This window comes from Propithecus coquereli, unplaced genomic scaffold (genome assembly GCF_000956105.1).
Source record: "Propithecus coquereli isolate 6110/MARCELLA unplaced genomic scaffold, Pcoq_1.0 Scaffold91, whole genome shotgun sequence".
NCBI classification, from domain to species: Eukaryota; Metazoa; Chordata; class Mammalia; order Primates; family Indriidae; genus Propithecus; species Propithecus coquereli.
This window is the reverse complement of record NW_012155396.1, coordinates 3,502,039-3,524,006: the sequence shown is the minus strand read 5'-3', so window position 1 is coordinate 3,524,006 and position 21,968 is coordinate 3,502,039. Positions and strand designations below refer to the sequence as shown.

Here is a 21,968-nt window from a genome sequence, read left to right as displayed (position 1 = left end):
GTCCCTTTTCAGACAACAAGAGCAAAAGATGGCTTTTATTGGTTAGGAACTCATGGGTCAGGTCAACACAGGACCTGCGCAGGGAAAGAGAAGGACCAGTCTGGCAGGATGAGCAGCAGCAGAGTGTTGAGCACAGGCTACGTCCTTCTCAGGCATCTGGGAAGAATGAGAATGTTTCCAATGTGTTGGTTGCTCTGTTCAGGTTCATATTCTCTTTTTTTCACTTACTATCTCTCTCACATGCAGACAGACTTGAATGGATCCCACTGACCGGCATTTGGAGGCAGACTTCCAGAAGCCAGGGTAGGAAGGACGGAGCCTACGTTGCTCTGTGTGTCTGGGATCCCAAGATGGTCTCCTCTTGGGGAGGCATCCCCAAGGGCTCTGTGCCAGCGCCAAAGCACCACCAAGTTGCTGGGGCGGAGAGGCCATTTTGGGGGGAGGGAGGGAAGCCCGATTCAGCTCAGACACTGCTCGCTTACACAAAGAATCCTTTCAGAGTTATTGGCTGGCAGGGCTCCTCACAGGTTTTATTCAGGGTTTGTGCCCTGAATACAAATTAAGCAGCTTCACTGGGCTGCCACACAAACTGGCCACAGTCACCAAGAAAGTGATACAGAATGAAGGTTCTTCTAGTCAGGCTATTAGTGTCCAGGCATCATGGTAGGAGACCCCAGACCCTCAGCTGGTAGTCCTACAAGGTCTGGGGCCATAGGGGCCCCGATAAGAAGCAGAGCCATTTCAGTCTTCTGTCCTTCAGAGAAATAGTTTAAGTAGACCAAGATAAAAGGTTCCCTAGAGCAGCCTGCTTAGCATTCTTGGCTGACAGTGACGCAAAAATTGAAAGATGGCGATTCATGGCGGGAGGGTGGTATTTTGGGGTAAAGGAGAATAAGGTTCAAGGTAGTCCTGTCACCCACGGTTAAAAAGAAATACACAAATCTACAAATCTACCTATTAGTTCTGGCCAAATTCAGCATCATATATGAGAGAGACAGAAAGTAAAAGCAAGAGAATATGTACATGAACAGAACTTACCAACGAACAAATTGGGGACATTCTAATCCTCTCTAAATCTGACGGAGGAGCTGAGGGCCCTAGGTCCTTTAGTTCATGCTCACCTATTTGCAGTTCCTCTAGATATAAAGGTGATTTCCCACTGGAAGCATTTGTAATAGAGCTGTGTCTAAAAACATGGACCAGGAGCAGGCTGGAGGCAGGTACATCTAACTCCTGAGGAAACTGATACCATAATGAAAAGGAATGCAGTATCCAGGAAACTGGGTGTCAGTCAACCTACCCATCGGTCATTTGGTGACTTGTGGAAGCTAGTGGTGTGGGCTTCAGGCTGATGCCCTGGTGTTCCCAATGCTGTACTCCCCTCCACCTCTAAAGTAAAGTATTTATCCTTTTGCTCAAGGATGGGATAAAGTGGGGTGAGAATGGTCACACCAGCAACTAAGAGACAAAATTCAAGTCCACATTTCCATTTTGGGTTCTTTAATTCTCCCTCTGAAACCCCTTAGATGAGATAAATGAACATGCCGAGGAACTCATGTTACTAGGCCAGTACTGGATGATGGACAGAGGTCATACCAGCTAGAAGTGGAAAGACCCCAGCCATAAATACTGAAAGCATATCATTGAAAACAATTAGCAAATCGCGCAAGGTAGCTTGATGGCCATAGATGCTGATGCACAAAGAAACTTAACAACAGATAAAGAAAGCTGGCAGAGAGAAGGCAGTGCCAACATGGCACTGCTCTAAAGATCAAGGGGATTAGAGTGGCTTGGAGGCCCTGGAAGAGATGCAAGAAGAGACCACAGAAAAGGACCCAGCATGTTTCAAGCCAAATCGAATAGATTAACAACATGGAGAAAGTTCCAACCTGAGTACGTGTCTTAAATTTAGTCAGAAATTCCATAGGATAAATATAAAAAGTATGTTCCCATTTTGTTCACACTTTCTAAATGCTAAGTTTTTTTCTGGAGCACAGAGTTGCTCAGTAAGGGACCCTAGGACATTCCCAGGAGAATGGCCTTAAACCATGTGACTTTTTTTTTTTTAAAATAATTTCTGTGACACACCCATGGTTGAAGGAAATGGGGTCACAACATGAAGAAACATCTTCCCTCAAGGCAAAAGGAAAAGAAAGCTAATGACAAATCTGGAGAAGGACTCAGGTGGCCTGGGCTCCCAGTCAGACTCACCATACAGCTGTTTGCTCTGCTTCCCCCTGAGTGTTTTACATTAAGAGTTTGTTGATGGAATTGTTTGTTCTTTAGTCAAACAAAATTTGGGGACTGACAGCTAATAGAGATGAGGACCCTGGACAGAAGGGGACAGAAGCTCTGGACTCCTCTGCTTGCCCAGCCGGGTGCCCGCCGACTGTGCTACAGCTCAGGCACTCAGTGGGATATTTATAGCTGCCTTTAAATTTACCCAGCTCTCCATAAAGCGAGGTAATGGGGCGCCCTTTACTGCTGGTGGTGGTGATTGTCCTAACATTCTTTAATTAGCAAAAAGCGTTGGCACAGCCACTTTCAAAGCATTTGATCGTACTGTCCTGGTGTTCCCTATTTCAGGAACAGCCCCTACTCCCTTTGGAGAAAATGCACTTTAGCAAATTTGAAAATGACAGGCATATGCATACTCAAGCCCAGACATGTACATTTGTGTACCTATGCTCACTCTTCACATATTCAAAACTGCCAAGAACCTGTGAGTCTTTGTAATATTTCCCTAAAACTCTCATTCATAAATTTGTCAGCAACGGGCCAGAATTCTAAAAATTGAGGACTGGCTAAATCTTAAGGTCATCAGGATCCTCCTTAAGTTTTCCAGTATTAAAAAAAAATAACGTTGGTAAGTTTTCACCTACCTTTTCAAAGAATATAAGTAGAGTAGGGGTGGGGCTGAGGCTATCAACAGACCATCAGGGAGGCCTGCGCTCTTACCCACGTGGGACATCACAGATAGTACTCAACCTTCTGAAATAAATAATTCACTACTATGATCTAGGTATCGGAGACAAGATGGAAAGGGCCTCTGCTTTCATGGGGGTATGCAACAAAGTAAACAAACACATAAACAAGATAATGGTAAATAAAATAATAAAACTGGGTGATCTGACGATGATTGGTGGGGCTACATTAGACAGGGTAGTCAAGGAGAGTCTCTCTGAGGAGAGCTGCTCCAGCAGCAGCCAGCCCCTTGAAGATGTGGGGGAGAACGCTCTAGGCAGAGCAGAAAGCAAAGGCCTTGATGGGGAGACCAGCTTAAGAGTATTCCAGGAGAAGAAAGATGACCAGTGAGGCTGAAGTGCAGGGTATGAAGAGGAATGTGATAAAATATGAGGGCAGAGATGCAGACAAGGGATGAAGGCTCAGGGCCTGTGGGCCATGGTAGGCAATTTGGTTATTATTCAAATTATAAGGGGAAGACACTGGAGTACTTTAAGTAAATCAATAACATAATCTGATCTAATGTGACAAAGATCACTTTGGTTGCTATGGAAAAGAGACTGTAGAGGGCAAGAGTAAAAACCCATGTCTTGAATAGATTTCTTAGTTTTGAATAAATGTTCTATGGTCACATAAGGGTATATGGGAACTCTGTATTCTTTTTGACCTGCTTGTATGCCTAAAATTATAAAAAAAAATTAACTGCTAAAAACAAACAAAAACCACTTATACCTTGAATAAAGAATTAAAAGTTCTAAATTAGGCATAATATAAACAGCAGATGAATCTAGGAGGGGAAAAACAAAGAAAAAGGATTCTCTCAATAACTGACTTTGAATGAAACAGTGTCTTTCGGACACTAGTTTCCATCTTAGAAAATGATAGGTGCTACCACTACTACTGTTTGCTGAGATTGCGTGTGATTTCCCTTACTTGCTTCTGGTCCAACACCACCATGAAATAAGCACAGTTATTAATTCCACTTTACACATAATGAATCTGAGGCTTCAAGAACTAACTTACATATATACAGTATGCAAGAGGCTGAACTGGGATTTGAACCCAGGTTTGTCTGACTACAGAGATACTTCATACCCACCACTATGCTGTAATGCCCACTAGCATAAACACACACACACACACACTCTCTCTCTCTCTCTCTTTCTCATGTAACAAATTTTTTAGAAGTCATTTAGGGGAAAAAACGTTTGGGCTTCCCTCAACCAAAATATGAATAAATTTAAACACACATTGTGTGTGTTTTTGTGAAAAGGCTAATAGTAATTACAGGCATGATTAACAATCAAATTTATGTTTGAGATACCTGAAAAGCCATTTTATTCATAACTCTCAGTTCCACATCTATACCTGACAGCTCCCCTTTAATCTCCAATGAACACAAAGATCAACGTCTCCAGGACAGTTGAGCCAAATTTTGTAGCAATGCCAATGAGGTACTTTAGTGTTGCTGGTAAATGCTTAATGTTCCAAGATCTATGGGATAAAATCTAGAGACTATGTAAAGAAAGAGAAAATCATTAAGAAATGGAATTTGAAAAAAACAGAAAGAAAATAAAAGGAGGCAGATTTCTCTTGGAATGGTTTGTCCTTATTAGCCTGCACCCTTCTCTCAGCTCATCTGATGTTTCCTGATTGACAGACCCTCTCCCTTCCCAGTGGGAAGACCCCATGGTTGTACAGCTCATGTGTGGCTCCTCAACCCCTCACAAGCACAGGTGTGTGGAAGAATCACCTGCTGGTTGTCAGATGCACCCTCTCTCTTAAACGGCACATCACAACACTGGGCTCTGGATGGAGAGTAAAAGCTGGCTCTATCAATGCAGAGGCTTGACTGAGCCCCAGAGAGACAGGTGCATGCCCTGATCTCCAGAACCTGTGACTGTTACTCTATTTGGAAAAAGTATCTTTGCAGACATAACTAAGGATCTTGAGATGAGGAGATCATTCTGGATTATCCAGGTGGGCCCTAAATCCAATGACAAGTGCCCTCATAACTCATGAAAAGGAGAGAGGCAGACAGAGAGGAGGCGGCAATGTGACCACGGAGGCAGAGACTGAAGTGACACAGCTACAAATCAAGGAATGTCGACAGCCACCAGGAACTAGAAGGCACAAGAGGCAAGGAATGATTTTCCCTGAAGGCCTATGGAGGGAGCACAGCCTTGCCACATTCTGAGCTTTCAACCTCCAGAGCCATGAAAGAACAAATTTCTGTGTTTTAAATCACCAACTATGTGGTCATTTGTTATGGAAGCCTCAAGAAACCAATTCAGTCACTCATTAGTTCTATGATGCTGAAAAAGCTTCTTAAATTCATCTGCAAAATGGGGCAATCTAATGGTACCCACTTCACAGAACTGTTGTGAGGATTAAATATGTGTAACGTAACCCAGTGCCACGTACCTATCAATACTGCAGTAAAGGTTGCTATTAAAATCATTATTATTACTGCTATACACAGGAAATTAGAGAGGATAAACCATAAGGGCCTGGAATGGGCCAGTGGTTTTCAAGGCTCCTGGCTAGACCTCTCTGGTGTGTTTAAACATGCAGGTGATTGTGGCTAGAAAGGGTACCAAACTAACTATTCCAAAAGAGGCAGCAGTGGGGTAGTTGGGAGGTTTTTTCTAGCAATCAAGCCTGCAGCCCTCAAAGAAATTAAGCCCTGAAACTAACCTCAGAAGAGAGGGAAAGGTTCTTCCACATTATAGTTCTTTGCCATTCATATTAAGCATCTTACTTTTTCTTTTTTTTTTTTTTTTGAGACAGAGTTTCACTGTGTTGCCCGGGCTAGAGTGCCGTGGCATCATCCTAGCTCACAGCAACCTCAAACTCCTGGGCTTAAGCAATCCTTCTGCCTCAGCCTCCCGAGTAGCTGGGACTACAGGCATGCGCCACCATGCCTGGCTAATTTTTTTCTCTGTATTTTTAGTTGTCCAATTAATTTCTTTCTATTTTTAGTAGAGATGGGGTCTCGCTCTTGCTCAGGTTGGTTTCGAACTCCTGAGCTCAAACAATCCTCCCGCCTCGGCCTCCCAGAGAGCTAGGATTACAGGCGTGAGCCACCGCACCCGGCCCTATCTTACTTTTTCTTAGTCTAGGTTTTTAAAAATTGCTCTTGAGGGAGAGGGTTTTTTTTGTTTGTTTTTTTTTGGTCCACTCTCTTCTGATTTCCGTAAAGATGTGAGTCCTTGGGGGAAAAGAACAATGGAGTCTGAGCACACTGAGAAGAGTGGGTAACTCTAGAACAGCTGTCTTACCCTGAATCAGTGGGCTTGAGGAATAAAATCCACTCCCTTCACGACTGTGGGTAGTACTGGTACAGCCAGCCTCACTATGGGACCACAGGCAAGAAAAATAACCTTCCTTTTGCAATTCTGACTTTATTTATTAAACAGAAAGTCCAGGACTAGATGACCTGAGAGGTATCTGCACACGTGGGTGGAGGTGAGAGAGATACGCACACACACATATACACACAAAAGGTGTTCATTACCTTGGGAAGAAGGTGACCATTTCCATGCAGATGATTTCTACTACTGTTTTGTCATTACTAGTTTACCAATCAACTGATGTTTCCTTCCCTTTGTGCCAATTCCATAAAATTCCATACTATTTTTTTCTCTCTTGTTTCTCAAATTCCTTTTTTGTCTTTGTGCTTGTTCTGTTCCTGCCACTGACAGACCTACCTTAAAGGGGCCCAAAAACCTATTGGAGGCAAAATGGTACCCTCCAGGACTGCTCATTCCCGGAACACCCTGCGAGGCATTATGGACATCTAGTGGCTGCTCAGGATAATGCCTCAGGGATGCATGTCAGGTTGGGGAGTGGTCTAGCCCTGGCCTTTACCAGGAGCCCAATAATCCTGGCAGGGTGGGGCAGTCCTGAGTCCTCTAGATGACCATTTCTGTCACTTTCTATTAGGGGCCCAAAGTCACTCGGAAATGGCAGACAGGCTCTATTGAAGACCCATCTTTATCCCAATCTAGCAAAGTATGTAGCACTTACAAGACCACAGAGGACAGGCATTTGGAACTATCAAGCCTCAGGTTTAAATGCCAATTAGGTATACATTGTCATCTTGACTGAAGGACTGAACTCAGAAAGGACAGACTCTGATACTAATTAGTCACATGGCTTTTCATAAGTCACTGTGCCTGTCTGAGCTTCATTAGTGATATCTGTAAAATGAGAGGTTAAATCCGGATAATCTCCAAGGTCTTTTTAGCTCTAACATTCTGTGATCTATGAGCCTTTTTAGCAGCTGGGAAAACTTAGTCTGATCTGCTCTGCTTTGGCACAGTGGATCTCTAGATTAAACTGAGGGAAGCATCCTCTCCTCAACTTTGTGGCCCATTTCCAAGACTTGGCTACAATCCCAAAAGATCAACCTTCTACACAGAGCTACGTATCTGAGAAGTGGTAGGAATCATGGACTAAGAGAGTTGCAAGAAAGTTTCTGGTCCATGCCCTTGATTTTATAAATGAAGAAACCAAGGTTTAGAGCTATTTTAGGATTTGTCACATGTCTAATCAGTAACAGAAAGGGGAACTGAACTCAGGTATTCCAATCTTAGGGCAGGGCCCATTCTCTAATACCAAGCTCCTGACACAGGCCTTGCCCAATCACCGCTGGCTTCTTTAGCTCACTCTGGCTTTATCACAACAGTCTCTCTGTGTGAAACTGCAAGTGAAAACATTCTCAGCTGGGCATGGTGGTTCACACCTGTAATCCTAGCACTCTGGAAGGCCAAGGTGGGAGGATAGCTTGAGGTCAGGAGTTCGAGACCAGTGTGAGCAAGAGTGAGACCCTGTCTCTAATAAAAATAGAAAAAATTAGCTGAGTGTGGTGGTATGCGCTGGTAGTCCCACCTACTCGGGTGGCTGAGGCAGGAGTATTGCTTGAGCCCAGGAGTTTGAGGTTGCTGTGCACTAGGCTGATGTCACGGCACTCTAGTCCAGGTGACAGAGTGAGACTCTTGTCTCAAAAAAAAAAAAAAAAAACCAAAACCAAAAACTCAGTCCAGCGTTTTTCCTTTTCTTTCTCTTGAGTTTTCTTCTTCCCTTATTCCTTGGTGGCATCACTCCAAATCAAGGAACAGACCACTGCTAGATGGTACTTGGGCTACCAAGATGAGAAGCTGCAGCCCCACTTTCAGTTCACAAGGGCTGTGTGCTACAATGGCCCCACAGCCTCGCTGCAGCCCAGTCCCTAGGTTTGATGGTGCTTTCCTCACCCAGCTGGCCTACAGAGGGCAAAGCAGTCCCATGCAGAGCTCATGAAGCTCGGGCATATTCACCCTCACCAAAAGCAGTCACAAATATTTACTGTGAGACAACCTCATTACTAAGTACTGATCTGACCCCGGTCAGCCCACCCTCCCATCTACCTCCACAGGGTGGGGGCAGCAGCTTTCTTCATTTGTTGAGCATGGAGCTGAACAGATGTGGTTTAAGTTTAGGGCAAGAAACCAGCCCAGATGAGGGACAGCTACATGCCAATGTGACAACCAGACCCTGGCCAGGGGTCTCCTCAAGTACTAGACCACTGTTCGGTTGGTGCCCACTGTGGCAAGGAGCAGAACCTTTCACCAGAAAGTTTCTGGTTATCCTCCACATATCCTAGTCAGTCCAGGTTTATATTTCCTGGGTCTGTAAGACCATAGCGTACTGAACTCTCATACAGTCTTCCCTCCCCCTTTGCCTCCACTCATTACTCTACGCAGAGTAGACACAGTGGACTCAGAGCTTGAAGACTGGACTGAAAGACTGGCTCTGTCACTTTTCCGGTGTATGAACTTGAGTAAGTTATTTGCCTGCCTGAGCTAAGTGCCTTCATCTGTAAAATGGAGACAAGCGTGGCAATTACTTCACCAGGTAAATAAAGATTGAACAAAAACAGATCTAAGTTCTTTTAGTATTGTGGACAGCAGGTAGTAGATAAATATCCCAATAAATGAGTAATGAAGTAGATGAATGAAACCTGAGTTCTCATCCCACTGGGAGAATTCTTTTGGGAAATCATTTTCATATCCAAGTTCTTTGACATCTGAGGTCTGCCAGGGTTCAAATCCACTAACACTTTACTAGTGGCCCCAGGCAAAATATTTGACCCATATAAAATGGATAATAGGGTTGCTGGGAAGATTATCAGTGATACACACAGAGTAAGGGTTCAATAAATATTAACTATTAATGTTATTATGTGACCGCAAATGCAAATTGAAAGGTCTTGGTAAAGAACAGGGAATCCAACTTGCCTACTACAAAGGAACTGTTTCCAGGACTTCAAGAATTCCATGGCATATTCAAGGAGGTTCAAGTTACTGGCTAACAGGCACTACTGAGATATGGGTGTGTTGGAATCCAGAGAGCTGAGAAATCCTGGACCTCCTTGTTCTTAGGTAACAGCCCACTTGTAGGTGATGAGGGTTTAACAAGTGAGCTTGTCAGAAATCACACAAAGAAGGGGTGGGAAGTGAGGAGTCTGGAGGCAGCTCCTACAAGGAAGGGATATTAAATCATGCCATATTCTACTGGACCTGCTTCCCAGGGCTTAGACACAGATCGTCTCACCCCTACTAGGCAGAGAAAGAGGGCAGTCTTTTTCCGGGGTTGGAAAAGGCTGACTTGGTCCTATCCTCCACTAGCCTGTCAAATGCCCCAGGGTCTTCTGTAATCAGAAATAGGAGGAAGAACTCCCTTTCCAGTAAACTGCTACCCTAGGCTGCTACTCTAGTCTTCTCAGGAAGTCCCAGTAAGAGAGGGGCTGGTGAAGCTCACAGAGCAAGCGGCTTATCCCCCGCCCCCGCCATCATTCTCCGGGTGCAGGGGACAGGGGAGAGGCAAGAGGAGACGCAGGGCTGAAAGAGTGAGAAACCACCGCTGTAGCTCCGTGAATGAACGGGTTGTGCTATGGGTTCTGTGAGTTCACCTCAATCCTTCCTACCGGCCTCGATCTTGTCCCGGGTTGTCATTCCCCCACGCTCCTCGCACTTGGTCTTTCCTTCCACTGTTTCCCGCCCCCGCAACCCCCATTAAGGAAACTATCATTTAAAGCCCTAGGTAGAGCCCGGGAGGGGCAAGGAAACGAGCAAGGGACGGGGCAGGCAGGGCAGGCATCAGTGCAGCAGCGAAGCCCCATTCTCGGTCCTCTGGCTCCAAACAGCCCCGGCCGTCCGCCCCCGAGCCCCCACCATGCAGCTCCGAACTCCCAGAACGAGTCCGCTGCCCGGGCGGTGCGGCGAGGCGCCCCGTCAGCATTCGGTGGGGGTGAGGATGACGCGGTCCGGGCGGGAGGCCGACCAACTGCAGCAGCCCCGCCGCGGACCGCCGCGCCTCCGGCCGGCCTGCCCCTGAGCCCACCTCCCCAGAGCCAGAGGGTGCCGGGCAACTGGGTGCGGGCCGAGGGCGGGGGCCGGCACGGCCTCTTCTGCGGCAGCGCCGTGCTCGCTCCAGCCTATCAGCGGCCACCCGGCGGCTCCCTCCGACCGGACCAAAATAGCTGCGAACGCCTGCGACTTGCGCGCGGCCCCTCACTTGACGCTCACTCCAGCTTGCTCGCCCGGGCCCGCTCCCCTCGTCTCGAGGGGGCGGGGAGGAAGCGGCCGGGGAGGGGGGAGGGGGGTGGGGGAGAGAGGGAGGAAGGAAGGAGGAGGAAGGAGGAAGGGAGGCGGACGGGCGGACGGAGGCGCGGGGCTGCGCGGCGGGCGCGGGCCGGCGCAGCGCTGGAAGGCGCTGGCGTTAACCCCTCGAGGGCAGGCGGCGGAGGGGGAGCTGTGTTAATACATAAGAGCACTGCATCACGCTAATCTTCTCCCCAGAACAGTATGCGTCAGCAGTACATTCACGTTCTGACTGAAGGACAAAAGGATGAGAGAGCAGTCTGCGTTGCTGCTGCCTGCAACACCGCGAGCCCGGCGCGAGGAGGAGACGGTGGGCGCGGAGCGCAAGGGCCCCGCTGCTGCCGCCGCCGCTAGCCAGCAGGGACCATGTTCCCGGGCTCCGGAGCGTTTCCCGCAGCCGCGACCCCCGCTGCTCACGCCGCTGCAGCAGTCCGCGGGCAGCGCAGCCACTGAAGGCGCCAGGAGCCAAAGCCGCGAACTCGCTCGCTCCGCACAAAGCCGGAGCCGGCGGCGCGCCGGGGGCCGGGCAGCGGCGGGCGGAGACGGGTGGTTGCGCGCCGCCGGGGGCTGCGGCCGCCGCCGCCGGACCCGCGCCCGCCCCCGGACTCCCTGAAGGGGCCTGCGGTGCAGACGCGACCACGGGCACCGCGCGCTCCTCCGGCTAGCGGACCTGGTCCCGGCGCAGCCACCACGCCGCGGCCCCTCAGGGCGCTGGACGGATTACCGCTCCTCGAGCCAGCAGACGGCGGACTGGAGAACTAAGCCCAGTTTTTGTCTTTTTAACCCTTCCGAGAAGAGGCCAGGAGAAAGGGGGTGTGTGTCTGGGGAGGGCGAAGGCCCCGCGAACACCTCCTCTTAACTCTCGCAGCCCCGCGAGTACACGACTGCAATCAGCTGCCGCCGGCCCGGAGCGGCCGACGCCGGGAGACGAGAGCGCAGCACCGAGCGAGCGAGCGAGCGCGGCCTGGGCGGTTTCGGGGCGCCCCCGCACCCCACTCCGGCGGGGGCCCAGGGAGTGGGCTAGGGGCGCCGGAGGCACACTTTGGCAATGAAGCGCCTTCCCCCGTGGCTGGAGCGAGCCGGTGCCAGGGTCCAAGGACAAAGCAGGGAAGCGCTGGTGGCGCCGCTCATCGGGCGGAGGGGGGGGCATGCACCTGCATAGCCCGCCGGGCCTTGGCTCTCCTTGGCGCGCCTCAACTCCGCGGCTTCGCCGTCTCCTGCTCCGGATTTACTAGAAGCCATTTTGTCTCCCCCACCCCTCCACTCCCCTCCCCTCCCCTCTGCCCTCCCCGCCCCCACTTCTTCCCCCTTTTGTTAATTAAAACTAAGAAGTCAGAATGGGATCGAGGTGCCCAGCTCCTGTGGAGAAAGCTTAAGGACACCACGCCAGTTCTTTCCTGCCTTCCTTCCAAGGTAGGTGACAGCGAATTGGGTGGGGATGGTTGCAGCGTGGGTGAGAAAGTCGTAGCTTTCGGAGGGCTTGCCTTCAGGGGGGTGCTGGGAGATGAGGGGCCGCTCTTTAGTTTGGCAGGCTTTTTTTTTTTTTTCGGCCGATCTGCTCCGTCTCTCTAATCGCCCCCTCCCCACCTCCTTCTCCAGATGGAAAGAGGAGCTCCTAGCTCACTTAAGCCGGGGTAGGGCTGGTTCTCCTTTCCGAGCCAAAATCCCAGGCGATGGTGAATTATGAACGTGCCACACCATGAAGCTCTTGTGGCAGGTAACTGTGCACCACCACACCTGGAATGCCATCCTGCTCCCGGTCGTCTACCTCACAGCGCAAGTGTGGATTCTGTGTGCAGCCATCGCTGCTGCCGCCTCAGCCGGGCCCCAGAACTGCCCCTCTGTCTGCTCGTGCAGTAACCAGTTCAGCAAGGTGGTGTGCACCCGCCGGGGCCTCTCGGAGGTCCCACAGGGTATTCCCTCCAACACCCGGTACCTCAACCTCATGGAAAACAATATCCAGATGATCCAGGCCGACACCTTCCGCCACCTCCACCACCTGGAGGTCCTGCAGCTGGGCAGGAACTCCATTCGACAGATAGAGGTGGGGGCCTTCAATGGCCTGGCCAGCCTCAACACCCTGGAGCTGTTTGACAACTGGCTGACAGTCATCCCCAGTGGGGCCTTTGAATACCTGTCCAAGCTGCGGGAGCTCTGGCTTCGCAACAACCCCATAGAAAGCATCCCTTCTTACGCCTTCAACCGAGTGCCCTCCCTTATGCGCCTGGACTTGGGGGAGCTTAAGAAGCTGGAGTATATCTCTGAGGGGGCTTTTGAGGGGCTGTTCAACCTCAAGTACCTGAACTTGGGCATGTGCAACATTAAAGATATGCCCAATCTCACCCCCCTGGTGGGGCTGGAGGAGCTGGAGATGTCAGGGAACCACTTCCCTGAGATCAGGCCTGGCTCTTTCCATGGCCTAAGCTCCCTCAAGAAGCTGTGGGTCATGAACTCACAGGTCAGCCTGATTGAGCGGAATGCTTTTGATGGGCTGGCCTCACTTGTGGAACTCAATTTGGCCCACAATAATCTCTCTTCTTTGCCCCATGACCTCTTTACCCCATTGAGGTACCTGGTGGAGTTGCACCTACACCACAATCCTTGGAACTGTGATTGTGACATTCTGTGGCTAGCCTGGTGGCTTCGGGAGTACATACCCACCAATTCCACCTGCTGTGGACGCTGTCATGCTCCCATGCACATGCGAGGCCGCTATCTGGTGGAGGTGGACCAGACCTCCTTCCAGTGCTCTGCCCCCTTCATCATGGATGCACCTCGAGACCTCAATATTTCTGAGGGTCGGATGGCGGAACTTAAGTGTCGGACTCCCCCCATGTCCTCTGTGAAGTGGTTGCTGCCCAATGGGACAGTGCTCAGCCACGCTTCCCGCCATCCACGGATCTCTGTCCTCAATGATGGCACCTTGAACTTTTCCCATGTGCTGCTCTCAGACACTGGGGTATACACATGCATGGTGACCAATGTGGCAGGCAACTCCAATGCCTCGGCCTATCTCAATGTGAGCACGGCCGAGCTGAACACCTCCAACTACAGCTTCTTCACCACGGTAACAGTGGAGACCACGGAGATCTCGCCTGAGGACACGACGCGAAAGTACAAGCCTGTTCCTACCACGTCCACTGGTTACCAGCCGGCATATACCACCTCTACCACGGTGCTCATTCAGACCACCGGTGTGCCCAAGCAGGTGGTAGTACCCGCGACAGACACCACTGACAAGATGCAGACCAGCCTGGATGAAGTCATGAAGACCACCAAGATCATCATTGGCTGCTTTGTGGCAGTGACTCTGCTGGCTGCCGCCATGTTGATTGTCTTCTATAAACTTCGTAAGCGGCACCAGCAGCGGAGTACAGTCACAGCCGCCCGGACAGTTGAGATTATCCAGGTGGATGAAGATATCCCAGCGGCAGCATCTGCAGCAGCAACAGCAGCTCCATCCGGTGTATCAGGTGAGGGGGCAGTAGTGCTGCCCACAATTCATGACCATATTAACTACAACACCTACAAACCAGCACACGGGGCCCACTGGACAGAAAACAGCCTGGGGAACTCTCTGCACCCCACAGTCACCACTATCTCTGAACCTTACATAATTCAGACCCATACCAAGGACAAGGTACAGGAAACTCAAATATGATCCCCCTCCCCCAAAAAACTTATAAATGCAATAGAATGCACAAAAAAAAGAGACAGCAACTTTTGTACAGAGTGGGGAGAGACTTTTTCTTGTATATGCTTATATATTAAATCTATGGGCTGGTAAAAGAAACAGATTATATTAAAATTTAAAAACAAAAAATCAAAACAAAACTATTTTCTAACTTGTAAGTTCTATTTAAAGGGGGAGGGGGAGGGGAAATCTTGGGAATGTTGTGGGGAACAAGCCACAAGTCAACTTACCATGCTGCCAGAAGGGATTTCTGGTATAAGGTTGAAACTGCTAAGATAAAACAAACTAAAACAACAAACATCCCTAAAGAGATAGGGTGTGGGCTGCTGAGGGGGTAGGAGGGATAGACTGAATCTGTCATTTTTTAAAAGCTGCTTCATAGGCTACAGGAATACCCATTTCTACAGACATCTTTCTTAAGCTGAGAGCTGTCTTTGCAGATTTATCTTATTTAAAAAAAATACAAAAAAAAAAAGCACCATGAATTTGTACTGTGCCAAATGTTAGAGGCAATAATTTTTTTCTTCAGAGGCCAAGGGGAAGATAGATTTGCAAATGTATTTTAAACAGGAAAACCACCAAAATTCAAATGAACCTATCTGTATAGGGGCTGAGTCTCTGTCCATGTGCACAAGTCCTCTGGGTTTGTGCAATGGGACATGCATGTGCCTTGCCTGACACAGTGCTTCAGGAAGGAGCGAAGAAGGGAGCTGGCGTAGCTCTCGGTGTAATGCTTTCACATTGCACCAGATTCCTGCAGTTGGGCTTAACCCACTCTGCAAGGCATGTGTCTATTCAGGGTTTCCCACGAGAAAGAGGAGGCCCCTGAAGGGGGTGCGGCAACGGGGAAAGGGGGGGCTGGGAAGAGAGGGCAGAAGCAGAGAATGTATTCACAGGAGGCCATAAATTTGCATTGTGCCATGTCCACCTGTTGTTCCCGGTATCTGACAAATGATTGTAGATGGCATTTTATGATGTTTAAAAAGGTTTTGTTTGTTTTAAGGTGGAGAGCAAGGAGAGGCTGGGAATGGGGAGCTTGGGGGAGTGGAAGCTTTTCTCATGTTTGTGATTTGGTGACTGCTCTAAGTGCTGATTCATTAGGGATTTTTACAGCTGATATCAACTGGTTATGGTGATGGGGTTGGGCAGAACATGACGAGAGAAGAGAAATTTCAAAAAGGGCACAGGCTCATTTAAAGTAATGAAGCCTTTCCCAACCAGGATGGTTCACAAAAAAGATGTGAGATCCACAGTTACAAGTGACACGCGTGCACACATGAACGAGTTCTGCATGGAGTCCTGTTGAATGGAGCACACTGGGGGGAAGCTTCCCTCTCCCAGGCCCACCTTGGGAGGAGGTGGAAGAGAAGGGGTGGTCGTGGGTGGGGAAGGCAGAGATCTGTGTTATTCTGGTCCATTTATTGATGTAACTTCTTTCAGTTATTATTTTAGCTTTAAAAGGAAATAAGGGGCTCAGATTTGAAAGGGGGTGGTATGGGGGGGGGGAATTGCCAACAAAAGAACATTGATTGTAATGTGAGAAAAGTGTATTTTTGTATTTTAATAAATATTGTTCAATTTTTAATTCAATGTCCCCAAAGGGTTAAATTGAATAAGACCCTGAACCTATAGATTCTTATGAGCATCAACCAAGTCATTTCTATTTAAAGAAAAAAGGGGGGATGGGAGGGGAGAGGTACAATGGTGGGGAAGACAAGTGTTACATTTTTTTAAAGTATGGGAAAATGCTAAAGCTGTCAACAACCTTTCCTTAGCTTAAATAAAAGCACCCCAATTCTAGTGCACCTTCAATGAGCTAAGTGTGTTAGTCGCTGGCTTTGTTGGGGGTACAACCAAATTCCCTATGCCCTGGAAAAGCAGGGGAAATGGGTCAGCCACAGCTCCTGGGAATGGGCCAAAAGTTAAATGCCACCTCAGCAGAAGCTGGCCAGGCAGCGCCAGCTCTATCCAAGGACCCTGAGGGATCTGGATTTAAGAGGTCTGCAATAATGCAGTTTGGCTTAAATTTCCCACAGGCAAGGTTGCTTCTGTTCTCTGGGAGCTCAGTAGTCAAACATGACTTAGTGGTGGGTGTCTGTCTCCTGATGCTTACCGAGTAATGATGGCCAGGGAGGATGCATGAACTGGGACCCCATGTTTCTTCAGCACTATTATTTATACTAACGCAGGGAATCAGGACTGAGTGGGTGTGAACTGCCTGGCACTGAGGAGGGAAAGAGAGACAGGCAGCACTTTGCAGCAGAAAGGGCCAATTCTTAATCCTCTTGGGTACAGAGATCATTTCTGGGTATCAGTGTTTGTGGCAGCACATATGCATGGGCACACACTTACAAACTGCCACTCATGTTTCTAGGCACCAAAGATACGTTCCCTCTGCCTCTCCTTTACCTTCAAACCCCTAATAGAAAGAAAACTGCAGCAGAGCAAAGGGTGGGACTTGGCTAGGACCAGTTAAAAAAGCAAGGAATTACTCCCTTTCCTAGTGCCACAAGCACTGTTTAGATTTGGGCTGTTTAAAACAGCTTCCTGAGTATGCATTCTGAAACCATTGAGGAGGATGTTGCTGCTTCAGAAATAGAGGATGGGGAGCCAGTTTCCTAACAACCCCCCCCCTTTTTGTCAACTATTTGATCAGACGAGGAATTGTGCAGTAACTCTGCAATGACTAAGGGTCTGTGGCTAATAGTCTGAGGGGAGAGGTCGAGAAATGGGCCCAAAACAATCCTGGGGAGGAGTCCTAAGAACAAATGCATTTGTCCTGAGGAAAAGCATATTCAAATCTTAGCATCTGTGGGAGAAGTACTTTCTAAACAGAACCTTAAAGAAGTCAGGGGAGACTAAGAATATGGATCCTAGGTGTAACTATCCTTGGAGCTGCAAGGGTAGTTCTTTTCCCCAATGGGCTTACCCTTTGATCTGGGCACGGTTTCAGCCCTCAGAGCAGTAAGCTTCCTTTGCCATAATGTTGGGTATATCCTCCTTTGGAGCAGGCACTTGGGGCAGTTTTTCAGAGAGGAGTCCCATGAGCACCAAAATGCAGCTATTAATGCTCTGTTGGTGACTCATCCTCAGGCCTGGCCAAAGTTTGTTACCTGGGAATGGAACATGGGTTGGTAGTTCTTCAGAGGGGTAGTTATAGCAACACATTAGAGGTAAAGACTGTTGCCGAATATATGAAGTTAGAGAATTTTCATTATAGAACTGTAGGCTGTGAAAAATCATTTAGTTCAATCCCTTCACATTTTATGGTTAAGGAAACAGCCTCAGAGAAACTGACAGACATATCCAAGGTCACACTACTAGTTAGTGGAAGAGGTGGGACTGAAACCCAGAACTCTTGACTTGCAAGTCAATGTGCCAGGCTCTTATTGGCTATCAAGAACATATTTCTTTTCCTGCCAACACGCAATGAAAATGGGACCTTCCTACAGATATTTCTGTGTTCTTTTCTTCCTCTGAGAGCTGTTTAATTTCCTTCAGAACTGGTTCCACTGCCCTCTATGCCCTGACCAAAATTCTTTTTTTTTTTTTTTTTGACAGAGTCTCACTTTGTTGCCCGGGCTAGAGTGCCGTGGCGTCAACCTAGCTCACAGCAACCTCACACTCCTGGGCTCAAGTGATCCTCCTGCCTCAGCCTCCCGAGTAGCTGGGACTACAGGCATGCACCACCATGCCCGGCTAATTTTTTCTATATATTTTTAGTTGTCCGATTTATTTCTTTCTATTTTTAGTAGAGATGGGGTCTCGCTCTTGCTCAGGCTGGTTTCGAACTCCTGAACTCAAACAATCTGCCCGCCTCGGCCTCCCAGAGTGCTAGGATTACAGGCGTGAGCTACCGCACCTGGCCCCCTGACCAAAATTCTGACCACAGGGGCTCCACAGCTGGCCCAAGGGCCACATGTGCTCACTAAGGGGTTAGATTCACAGGATTGTATGCAACAGCTTCCTGATTTTGTTAGGCCCATTGGTAGACAGAAACTGTGGAGTCCCACAGAGGATGACAGCTATAGGGGAGAGGGTAAAGTAGGTAAAGATGGAGTGTTTACAGTAGGAAAGGTGGCTTGGCCTCTTCCCAACCTCAGACTTGGAAGCTTTGCAAAGTGGAGGACTGACAGAAGTCTTCAAGCACCTACCAGAGTTGTTCTCCGTAGTGGAGTGGTTTCTGCTTATTTGGTTCAACAGTGAGAATATTGGGTGCTCCTTAACTCCCCCCTCCACTATATTCACCCCAGCTCTAACTCTTTAAGTGCCAGGCTGTAGCTGTCACTTCCATAATCTGCTCCAGGGCTTTTTAACACCCTTCAGTGTAATGCTGCATCCCATTACCAGTGAAGGTAAAGGTAGACAGCTAGTTTCTAAGGCCTAGAGACATTAGCTTTATCACGGCTATTTAACATGTATTGAGGCCAGCAACTTGCTGGGTGGAACGATGTACAGAGAGTCCCTGCAAGAGGGCCAGAGTCCAGAGTCCAGAGTCCGTGGTCTCTGGCTTCCTTCAGGGGCAATGCGTAGAGTGTGAGAGAGGGCTCAGTGGGCCTTACTCACTCCAGGCTTCTACCTCAGGGGGCCACAGCCCACAATTAAGGCTCCACTATTTCACTGCAACAAAGCAGCAGGGGCTTAAAATTAAAAAGAAAAAGAGAGAGAGAAAGAGAACATTTATATCCAAACATATGTCTGATTTTATCTCCTCTGCTGGCACTCAGCACTCCATGCCACCGGCTAATGCAGGCACTGTTCACGCCATTTCTAAATCCTGCCTCAGCTAAACTGCAAGGCAGCTTTTGGCTCAAAGCAACTCTCTTGGTCTCCATCCATTCAGAAAGCACCCTATTCCCCTGCAGGGGGAAGAACAGTTTGGACAGTGGATTAATGTTTTCATCTTTGCTTTAAGTTAAAACGAAGTAAATTACTTCTTGGAGCTGCGATAAGGGCTTTAAAAACTAGATCAGTGAAATACATATACACACACGTACATACACACACACATACACACACAGAGCAATATAGCGTAGTGCTTATAAGCATAGACTCTGGAGCCAGTCTTCCTGGGTTGAATCATAGTTCTATCACTTATTAGCTGTGTGACTTTGGGCAAATACTCAGTTTCTTCATCTGTAAAGTAGAGACAATATTAGTATCTATCTCACTATTTCACAGGCTGTTGTGAGTTGAAATTATATATACCTCACACATATACAGATATATCACACTTAGAATAGTGCCCTACATCATATAGTAAATGCTGTATAGTTGGTAGTTATTTGACAGTATACGCAAAGGTACAGGTCAACAGACAAGCCCCTATCACTACCTCTGTTCTTGAACCCTGTTAGATGTCCACATGCCTATTGAGTTACTCCAGAGAGGAAGGATGATTATCTAGGGGTACCACTCGAGATAGTAGTATCTATAAGCCTAAGCACTGTGAAAAACAAGATTATACTTTTCTTCCCAGGAAAACCCTGCCTTGTGCCCTGATCCCTAAATCAGCACTACAGCTGGCCCAAGGCACTGTCTTAGCCCAGGAATGGATTACTTCTTCTTGTGACGAACCAGAAGAAAGTAAAAGGGCCAGTAGTGGTACACAAGCTGAGGGCCGGGACAGGAAATATCTACCTAGGAAGCCGTGGGCTTTTACCAAGAAGGCAAGCTTCCTATAGTCTTCTCCACCTACCCCTGTTTCTCTGTCAGGGTGCAATCAAAGCAGTATTATTAAGAAGGTCTATGATAAAATCCTCCCTGACCACAGAGTGTCACCAGGACTGGGAGTGGGAAGGGGGAGGTATGAGGAAGGAGAAGGTAGCACAGAGAGGGCTGTTAGGGCTTCCAAGCAGTATTGGAGAGCTTGGAGAAAAGAAAGGCAGAAAAAAAAAAAAAGGCCCCATAATTTGAGCAAATGAGAGAAGACTGGCGTTATGTGGCAGATACACAGGCAAAGGGTCTGCAATGCAGTTGAGGAGGAAAGCCAGGGAGATTCTTCTGTCTTAGCGAGCAAGAAGCTGGCTGGACCCTGGAGGGGAGGACTTTTAGTGGGAAATTCATGGCATGGAACAGAGCAGAAGAAAAGCAGGGAGATCAACTTTCCAAGAGAGGTGAAGAAAGAATGCATTTTGATTTCCTAATGAGAGGCTAGAATTAGATTTTAGGATGATCACAGGTTTTATCCTCTGGTACATGCCAGCGTTGCTGTCAGTACTTGGGCCAAGCCACCTACCCACAACAGTCCTGTTCGCTATCCTGGAGGCTGTCCACGGCTTGGGGAAAAGCGCTGTAATCTAATCCTGACTCTGACAGGCTCCTTCAGTGATCTGCTCTGAACCCATTCCCTCATTTCTATTAAGGCATAGTCATGGGAGAGATAAGAGGTTGCAGCTTGCTGTTTGTCCACAAAAAGAGTTATTATTCCAGAGGAAAAATGTTATATAAATCGTGTTTTCCTGTAAAAATAATGATGACTATGAGTTCAGTGCACATGGACCCTTGCAGTGAGTCAGGGAGATTAAGCCTAGGCCTGTGGGGATATCCTTGGGAGAAGCTGTCTTGTCAAAGGAAGTTAGCATTTGGGAGGACGGCATGATCTTCTCTAGCTTTTCCCATTAAGAAGAGTTTTGAACCTATAGTAGGGAAGCACTGAGATGAGAGGCTACTCTACTGCCAGGTGTGGGGGCCAGATGGACCAAAGTAGCACTTAGCCCTTCAGGTTCACTCATCCTGGGTACCCAGGAACAATACTAGAGCAACTACTCAAGTTTAGATCAGTTACAGCACGCCAAAGCAATAGCCCTTGATCCACTTTTCTTCTATACCCACCCATCTTCTTGTATTTCCACTAATAAAAACACCCTTCAATTAATTATCATATCAGGTTTTCTTTCCCACAATCCCCATTTGAGTACATTCATCTGCCATGACAGGACCTAGGAAGTACTGTATGATCCTTCCATTTTGAAGAATGATGGCTTTCTCCCTTCTAACAGTTCTCATGATATTTCCTCTTCAAGGCAACTCCCTTAATCTACAGTCTCTCTTAGGGTTCCTTTACCGTCTCAACCCTGGTTTCCCTGCATCTCTAAGCTGGTGCTGATTTAGTCACTAGGTAAAGTCACTCTACCTGCTCAATGAGTCAGCAAGGCTAAGTGAGAAGAGCTTTCACGCACTAACTGTTCCCTGTGCAAAGTTTGGTTTCCTGGCCTCCGGCTATTCCTACCCAGTCTTCAAGGCCCTGGCTTCCTCCCTTCACCTGCCCACTCATCCAGGTTCATTAAAACCATTCAGATAGCTTCTCCCACTGTAGGTGAACTGAATGAGTTATAGGCAGCTCTCCATGGAGGCAGTTCCAGCCAGGAACCAAGTACCAGTTCCCTGGATCGTGCAGCTGTGGCTGGGGGAATGCTCAGTGCATCCCTCACAATAGGCCCAGAAATGGAGCTGAGGCCACAGATACTAACAGCCTGTTCCTGCAGCCTGCCAGCCACAGTGGTTATAAGTTATAATCTATTACCGTTGCAAGAAGACTTAATTTTTGGACGTAAAGGAAGTCGGATAATACTTTATCCTATTAGTGTCTGCCTGTGTGAACTGACAATGGCTTCCTTGTGACGTGACAGCATATTCTTCCAATTCATCTCTTTAAAGCTGGG

At 48.2% G+C, this 21,968-nt stretch overlaps 2 protein-coding genes across 2 annotated transcripts in view; one reads left to right on the top strand and one right to left on the bottom strand.

Moving 5' to 3' along the window:
- SND1 (staphylococcal nuclease and tudor domain containing 1) overlaps nucleotides 1–21,968 on the bottom strand; it is a 436,282-nt gene that overhangs the window by 49,260 nt on the left and 365,054 nt on the right. The window lies entirely within an intron of this gene.
- On the top strand, nucleotides 11,912–15,889 carry LRRC4 (leucine rich repeat containing 4). The gene is made up of 2 exons (XM_012664767.1): nucleotides 11,912–12,023; nucleotides 12,210–15,889. The coding sequence occupies exon 2, from the start codon at nucleotides 12,310–12,312 to the stop codon at nucleotides 14,269–14,271; it is 1,962 nt and encodes a 653-aa protein (XP_012520221.1). The 5' UTR covers nucleotides 11,912–12,023; nucleotides 12,210–12,309; the 3' UTR covers nucleotides 14,272–15,889.